The sequence below is a fragment of the Pundamilia nyererei genome, unplaced genomic scaffold, assembly GCF_000239375.1.
Source record: "Pundamilia nyererei isolate P.nyererei 1_Seehausen unplaced genomic scaffold, PunNye1.0 scaffold00027, whole genome shotgun sequence".
Lineage (NCBI taxonomy): Eukaryota > Metazoa > Chordata > Actinopteri > Cichliformes > Cichlidae > Pundamilia > Pundamilia nyererei.
In genome coordinates, this window is record NW_005187428.1 from 5015060 (window position 1) to 5023728 (window position 8669).

The 8669-nt window shown below is 38.5% G+C and overlaps 1 protein-coding gene across 1 annotated transcript; it reads right to left on the reverse strand.

Moving 5' to 3' along the window:
• Positions 1 to 4916: 4916 nt before the first annotated feature.
• Positions 4917 to 7978, reverse strand: LOC102214857 (interferon-induced transmembrane protein 5). Its single transcript, XM_005728231.1, has 2 exons — positions 7581 to 7978; positions 4917 to 5909 (listed from the first exon to the last, which is right to left on the reverse strand). Exons 1-2 carry the CDS (start codon positions 7785 to 7787, stop codon positions 5688 to 5690), a joined length of 429 nt encoding a protein of 142 aa, XP_005728288.1. The 5' UTR covers positions 7788 to 7978; the 3' UTR covers positions 4917 to 5687.
• Between the last annotated feature and the right edge of the window lie 691 nt (positions 7979 to 8669).

Genomic DNA, 8669 nt, shown 5'->3' on the forward strand with positions numbered 1-8669 from the left:
ACAAATCTTTTTTACGCACACACAAATCTTTTTTACGCACACACAAATCTTTTTTATGCACACACAAATCTTTTTTACAAGTACAAAATATTTATGACCACATTTTGAGCCCATAAACGCCCCGTGTGTCAAAACTATCTGTCAGGTGTCTCTGCCCGGGGAGAAGCTTTGTGATTTGGCAAGGTCGTGAACCTGCTGCTTTCGGTATTTCCATTATATCGTGTCAATTTAACCCAGAAAGCACATTCTGATCACAAGTACAAGTCAATGAGTTTGGCAAATTGACTGTTTAATATCATAAGTGTCATTGGCAATAAAAATGTATTTTTCAAGAGAGATCTGGCCAAAGAGGGCAGCAGAGTGGAATCACTTTTTGGCACACCTGGCGCTTTCCGTTTTCCTGCTGTTTTAATCGCGCTCTACTTTCTGATTTCTGTCTCAAAGACCACCTCGTAAACGTCGCACGTTGCGTCCCTAATACAGAGCTTATACAGACATGTAGGTATACACATAATTTTTCTGCTTAAAAACACAATTGATGGTAATACACAGGTTAAGAATGGACAAGAAAAGCCCTTAAGAGCTGCATCATTTTACCTCAGCAACTCCTTTTACATTTGCGGGAAGACTGAGAAATTTTTCTCTGATGCATTTTTCATAATCTTAATCGAGAGCGGAGGATCACAACTTTGACTACACTGCACCCACCCGGTACCGCTGAAAACTGCTGTCCTGCACCAGTATATGCAACTCCCCAATCACGGTCTTAAAGAAAAATGTAATCTTTATACAACTTATTTAATAATAAAACAACATATATTACTATTTCCTATTATTATATATAATAGGAAATATTGCGGGTCAGTTCGTTATTTTTCGCAATGCTTTCATACACAGGGTGCTTTTCAAGAGCAAAAGTGCAAAAAAAAAAATCATTACCTTTTAAATAAATGCATCTTAATGCTGATGGTACATGCAGAAAAAAAGCATGGAATGAAAATGTTTACTTAAAACCCGTGAATAAAGCTTTATTTATAGTCATGTCCTTTTTATTCAGCCACAGAGTTTCTTAGAAAAATGTGATCCGCTTTAGGCCAAGGTGTGATCAGGTCCAGGAAGAGCCCTTATTGAGTGCCAGATATTGCAAAATATTGTCTTTACTTCGCAAGAACAGGTGATGTCGGAATCACTTTGACTAATAAGCAAGTTTTGAGAGGTTTCCCCCAACAACAGCAACAACAAACAACAACAAATGGAGCCCCAAACTATGACAGAGCCTCCACCCTGTCTTACAGATGGCTGTAGACACTCACTGCTGTACCTCTCCCCTGACTTCCTCCAAACATATCAAGGTCTAGACTGAGAATGAGTGAACCAGCTAAAGTTGAAACAGAATTACAAAACAGAGACATAATCTTGAATACTTCTTTGAGCTATGAGACTTTTTTGATAGATGTATGAAAGCTGCTTGGAAACATTTCATATGGATAATGGATTATATCTCTTCATAGTTAATGAATAAACCTTCAGTCTTTTTCCTCTCACAGTGATGTGATGTAAACCAAGGTTTTTCTTATATTTTAAATTTTTATTTTGAAAAGGCCAAGGAATGTCTTTGTGTCTGTCTTGCATCAGTGAATTAGATGCCAGTCTCTTTCTTTGAAAGCTTTCTGTCCACAAGGGGTCAGGCACTCACTGAATGCTGGGATGCAGAAACATAGAATATGCTGCAGCAAACAACTTTAATGATGTATCTTAGACCATAGTGATCCTGTACAAGTAACTTACCAAAAGTTGCTATAATTTTTGCTTGTTTAAACCACGTTAACCTAACATGAATTATATTTGAGCCAACCCACAAGAGAAATTAGCTTTTCACATTACGCTTCTGTTTCTGCTGGATCAACTCAACAAAAGGAGCTGTTCCTAGGCATAAACCGCTCTTGCAAACCTACATTCTGGCCCTATATGTAAATGTTTGTAGTGCTACACTTCAGTTAGGTCATTCTGGTGCTAATAAGGAGACAATGAGATATTTAACCCTCCTGTAGCGCTGCAGTTTAATGTAAACACTGTTCAAAACAACATGACCATTGTCCTGCTTCAATACAACAACAGCCCAGCTATCTAGGCTATCCATAAAAGGGAAAACATGTAGCTGTGGTGTGGCAAGAAAGCTTATCGAGTGTTACGAAACAAAATTTAGTCTTTACTTGCTCTTAAAACCTGGACCGTGCTACAAGAAGAAATGATCTGGGAATCAGTTTGACTTCTGTGTAAATGATGAATTGTAATGACCAGTACTGGACTTTTGAGGATTGTACCTTAGCAACCGTACTGTATTGTAGGAAAATTTTGAGTCATTGTACTCCAGCGATGGATTCCATAAACCACTCCTGATTGCTGTGACGTTGATACATGTCCTACAGACAATGCTGACATCATTGAAACTATGTGACCCTTTATGAATGACTTGAAGCACATTTTTCTCCACAGTGTCATGTGTAGAAATCATATTCATAATCACATACATCTTGGAGCACATTGTAGAACACCAATTTTGGTTAGACTCAAATAAGTGATAAGCCAGAGTGAGACTAAATACAACACAAAAGCACAGCATCTTCACAATTTCTACACCTGGTTAGTACCCTTGTAGCCCGGATGTTGAACCAGAAGATGTTTGCTTCAGGTGGCAATGTAATAATGTATCTTAATGTATGAAAAAGAATAATAATTTTAAGACTATGTGTCAGTTTTTCTCCGTGACAGAAAAAGCTGCTGTTGCAAAGAAATATGTCTGTGTCCTAAATAAAAATAAATGTGTAAAATTACAGCAAAAAGTTGATAGTAGATATCAACTCTCAACTATTTGATAGTTAATTGGCCAAAACTGTCCGGTAAATGATACGGTTTTTATTAATTCATAGAAAATGTCTTGAAAAAGTGTTTAGTTGTTTATCTTGTTGTAATTTGCGTAAAAGTACTTTTGTTACAGTGCCATAAACCGGTAGCTTTATGGTTTGGTTTTGACATAAAACACTAACAAACCAATATTGGAAAACTAATCATTGAGTTTAGGTTAGTGTAAATGTTAGAGATTCAAGATTCAAGAAGTTTATTGTCATATACACCACAAAATACATTGGTTACACTGAGCAATGAAATTCGTACTGTGCGAGTTACCTTCACACAACTATAAAAAAAACCAACTGAAGTTCATTGCTAAGAAGTTTTTCCGTCTCCTGTCTCACTTGATAGCACGAGTTTAAGCAGTCCTCCTGCATGCCTTTACTCCCACAGGCCTCAGCTGCGACTCGAGAAAGAGTATGGAGAAGTTAGCACCACCTCCCTATGCAGTGCCGCCTCCTATCCTGAAATTCTCCATGGGTCAGACATCTGTAAGCATTTCTCTCAGACCACAAGAGGAAAATAGAAAGTTGGAAGCTACAGGCTGTGATTTGGGTGTGTATAAATAAAGTTGCTAGCAAAGGAAAAGCTGCTAATATGATGGGAGTCCAGAAGGTGGGAGGTTAGTAGGAGCAGGACACCCAAATCATCAAAGAGTGGAAATGAGTTGCAGGAGGGCAAACAGAGCCACTGAAGAATTATATGAAAGGCTAGTTTCTGATTTGCTCATGAGGTATTCGTGGGTGTATATTTTACATATGTAAGTACAAGTTGGATTCATTGCATGTGTGGCTAAAAAAAAAAAAAAACATACATGGAGCGTACATTTCTAAATGATTTCTCTTTTTATGGGTTGCACATGGTAACCAGGGCTTAGCTGAACATGAAAACACTTGGAAGGGTAAGTCATTTTGGGACGGCTGTTGCAAACGTATGTCATTATAGTCAGGGCTTGATCAGGTGATCCTTAGTTACTGTGCAATAGGCCTAGGCTGCTGAGGGGTGTGTTTAATGTGCTTATACACCACAATCATTTAATCATTAGTTGTTATTAATCTCTGGTTCTCTGCCACAGTGTGTCTTTTATCCTGTCTCCTTCCCCTAACCCCCAGCTGGTCAATGCAGATGGCTGCCCCTCCCTGAGCCAGCGTCTGCTGGAGGTTTCTTCCTATTAAAAGGTATTTTTCTTTCCCACTGTCGTCAAGTGCTTGGTCATAGGTCATTTGATTCTTGGGGCGTTATCTTTGTTTTTCTATGGTCTTTACCTAATAATATAAGGCATCCTAAGGTGACCAATGTTGTGATTTGATGCTATGTAAATAAAATGTAATTGAACCATATGGTATACTGCTCTATCTGTATCTACAATCTTCACTCCTTAAAATATAAGCAACGCTAGAACAAATTAAAGAATGTTGTCAGATATATTACCAATTATTAGAACAAGTAATAATTTGTTTAAAACTGGTGTTTTAAGGCTGTTCTAATGAGTCCATCTGCAGTAGATGAGTAAACTAACAAAAACATGTTGACTCTGAAGTCTCAGAGTGCTAAACAGGGAGCAACACCCATTCAGTCTGTAATAATGCCTGAGCAAAGAGCAGATTGAGTGGAAATGAGCCATGTTGCCCCTTCACTGCAGGCCTCCACATTGGTGCTGACTCCTCTGTAGTGGTCGGCACTGCCTCAAAACTGCAGGGCACATTTGTGCAGCTTCCAGAAATAGGATGTGCTGTATATAATTGGCAAAACAGCAGGCTCACAGCTGCTATGAAAACAACCATGCTTTTCCCGTTGCCTTAGAACCACCCTACAGGCTTACATGAGGCCCAAAATGATACCTTTAAAGCTGGGTGTAGGTGCAAAACCGCAATTTAATGGAGCGCCTCTTTGCCTTTATGTTCCTGAAAGACCTGAAAAGCATTTGTAGATCTTTGATGAATTGAGCAAACGTTTTTTTAAACAAAAGAATAAAAGTTTTGTGCTAACAGTGTTAACAGTAACTGGTTTATTTAACTCATTTATAAGACAGCAAGAGAAATTCAAAATACTTATAAAATCACAGGAATCGTGATAAAAAATAAATGTGTGTCGTGACTAATAACATTTAAAGCCTGCTGAGAGATAAAATATATTTGACTGTCAATGCAAGATGAATGTTGATTGTCCTTTTGTGAAGTGGTTTCTCATCCTCGTGGTATTCAGACATCAGCTCCACAGCCCCCTGTTCTCTCTGCTATTCCTCTCTCTCCCTCTCTCTCTCTTTCTCTAACCTGACAAAAGATCATTCAAATTCACTCATAAATACAATAAATAAAAAAAAACGATGCAGAGTAGCTGCTTGCTCAGTCTCTCAACTTGATTCAGCTCCCAGTCTCAATACAATACTAATACTTATTCAGTCTTTGGTCAGCTTCACATCTCTACTGACCAATCCTAGTAAGGCTGACATTAAAATGGGGAAATTTTAATATTAGTGTTTCAGATCCCATGTGTGAAATTTCTGTTATGCTTTTTCTTAATGTGTTTGTTCTTAATTTTTATTTTTTGTTAGTTTAAGTTTACTTTTCCGCATTTTTGAGACCATCTCATGATGCACTGACATGATTTCCTTTGAGTTAAAATGGTATTTTAGCGCTGATTAGGGGGTAGAGAGGCCAGCCCAAGTCCAGACTCCCATTTAGGTTAGGAGTGTAATAAATTCTCATGTCAGCCTTCATATTCGTGATTTAAATCAAATGCCTTCTTCACATATCACTCTTATCTCTTGCCTTCATCTACCAGCTGAAAAGTTTCAGGAAGTTTTGGAGTCCATCTTCTCCAAGGAAGTCGAAAGAGCCCTGAGACGAGCCCAAGTGGACGAGCAGGAGGACAAGCAGGACAATGGCCAGGAGTGGAATGAGAAGGTTCCAGCCGGCTGCCAGGATGTTGTACCATTTGGCCTTATCCGAACACTCCTGAGCCAGCTGCAGGTTGCCCTGAGTCTTTTGGTCCCTGGCCTGCAAAGATGCAGGAAGACAAATTCATATTAAGACATCTGGTGTAGTCAGTTTCAACTGGTAATTTAAATATGAAGACTCCTCAGCATCAACGAAACTTTGTGCTGAAAGTCTGGGTAAATTCCCAGATGATTAAACATGCAACTATTTTGCTGGTAATAACTGAAATGAGTAAAGAAAATGAACAGCCTATTTATATATTGGTTGGGTCTGATTATTGGGGGGTGGGGGGTCATAACCCCCCTAACCCCCCCTGGAAATTACGCCCCTGCTCCTCAGTCTCATAAGTCTTGTGGGACATCTAGAGACATTAAAGCTTCAGCTGCACTGCATAAAAAAGATAATATGAGTTCACTGTTAATAAAGAAGGTAAAACACAGATCATATTTTTGCTTATAGACAGCTTGTCCCACAGATCTGGTTCAGTGCTGACCCAGGGCAGACTGAATAGCTTCTAAGTGTATCCATTTATTATGGAAAGAACCCAGCCAGGGCCTTCCATACAACTCTCTAATTTCCCATGAGTACTTGCCCATTAGAAAGATACCAATTATGCCATTTTTAACTCCCCAGACAAGGAACCAGTGACTGTCTTTAATCTGAGTGCTGAGCCAGTGGCCCTGTGATTCTGAGCTGCACCGCGTGCATGCAGAAAAAAAATTAAATAAAGGGTATACACACCCTTTTGTGGTGAGATTTTCGGGAACTTTTATTTCCAGGTAGTCATGCGGTGTTTCCAAACAAGATTTGAAAATGCAATTTTCCCAGACTTCTTAACTTTTTAAAATGTGTTTTTGTTTTGTTTTATGTTTCTCTGCAGCTCCATTCCTGTGGTAAAGGGCGCTCCTGCTTTCTACTGTGTGAGACATTCGACCAGAGACAATAATAAGTCTTTACATGCTTCAGAATCTTACTGTGTTTAATCAAACTCAAAAAATTTTGCAACAGAACTTTTACACAGAGGAAAAGCTAGAAATTGTTCTGCTTTTTACACATAAAAAATCTGTAAAAAATAAAGTAAAATGTACAATTTTTAAATGAAGAATTCTTCCACATTCATTTTATAAGAATTTTTTTAACACCTTAAAAATCATAGGGTATGCAGGGTTTTTTCCCCTCTTTTTACAATTTATACCCTCACTTACACATGGTTAAAAGAAAACAATTTTCTTCTTTTTGTCAAAAATGTAATTGCTGGTTCCCGCTGCTTCTTTTAGAAATGTTATTGTAGGTGCAGCCACTCATTGGTGCTTGACTTTTGCCCATTGTTTCATAAGTATCCTTGCCAACTTTGCACAACTTTTGCTTTTGCTGCCAAGTTTCATTGCAGAAGGCTGAGGCAATTATAGTAACACAATGTTCTTGTTAGCATTAAGCTGTTCAAAAGTCTGACAAAAGTCTAGTGTTACACTGCATAGAAATTCTTACATTTTTTTTCATCAAGTGTATCCAAGTGTTTCTGCCTTTGTTGTTTTCTAAATGTTTTAATAAAGAGTTTAAATAACTGGAGACAACAATGAAGGCTACTTTATTTAAAAAAAATACATTAATAGAAAGATTTGTTTTAATTGGGACTGAGTTAACAATGTAGACCCTTCTTTGTTAGATGTCTGTAAATTGATTGTAAAACATTTTCAAAAGCAAAGAAAGAAAAAGAGCACAAGGCCTCACCTTGATGGAGTAGATGAGCGCCATGAAACCCAGGCAGCAGAAGTTAACATACAAGGTGTTGCACAGCGACCAGACTAGATAGTCTCGGGGAGGATTCTTGCCAGTGTTCCCCATGTTCACTACAGTGGATCCAACAGGCTTGCGGGTAGATTTGCAGTTGGTAAGAGGGGTGCAGTCGGAAGGGAAGTTGTAGGAATGGTTGTCCATTGTTAGCCTTCAGAGAGGGGAATCCGAGCTGTAAGTGGATGAACAACTTTGTGAGTTTGTTATCCTTCCAGATGCTTGGTCTTCGTCTTGAGAGTAGTCCCCCCCCCCCTCTATGCGAGAGGCTTAAAAAGGCCCATAAAGAGGGAGGTGGCAGGGAGAGCATGCATGGGCAGGGTCCTTTAATGCACTGCAGGTCTGTCATTATGTGGTCAAGCCTGTGAGACTGAAATAGAGATAGAGAGAAGAAGACAGGGAAACAGTTCTCTGAGAGAAAGACCAAATATATAAACTGTAGCTGAGAAAAGTATCCAAACAATAATTTTCCTAGAGATTTGAAGGTGGTGCGTGGTGATTTGGGTGAAGGTGAAGGCCATTTGAATGATGTTGGAAAGCCTTGATATGTCTGATGAAGAGTCTGCCAGAGGTCTTGAGGCAGGCATCTGTATCTTGGTGGGAACAGAGTGGGTTAACACAACCAACAGGACACATTTCTAAAACATATAAGAACTATTAGTTCAGTTCATTTCATTTGGTTTTCATGTGAACGGTCACAGTTTCTTACATAAAATAAAGTAAATTACCCAACCTGAACATTATTTTTTAAGCTGAAACCAAACAAATTGTAATATTTGTAGCAAATTGTAACAGTTGCATACATTGAAGATCCCACAGTAGATGGCCACTGACCAATTTATGCTGGACAATAGGGTTAACCAGGGTAAGAGGATACACTTTAGAATCAAGTGCTTGTCCTTTTCATTGTTTTCTTTTTTTTTGAAAATCATTTTGATATAAACACAAGGATTATATACATTTGAAAGGGAATTAAACAGACTCAACAGACTATGTTTTAAAAGACCAATGAGCCAAGTAGTGAGATCT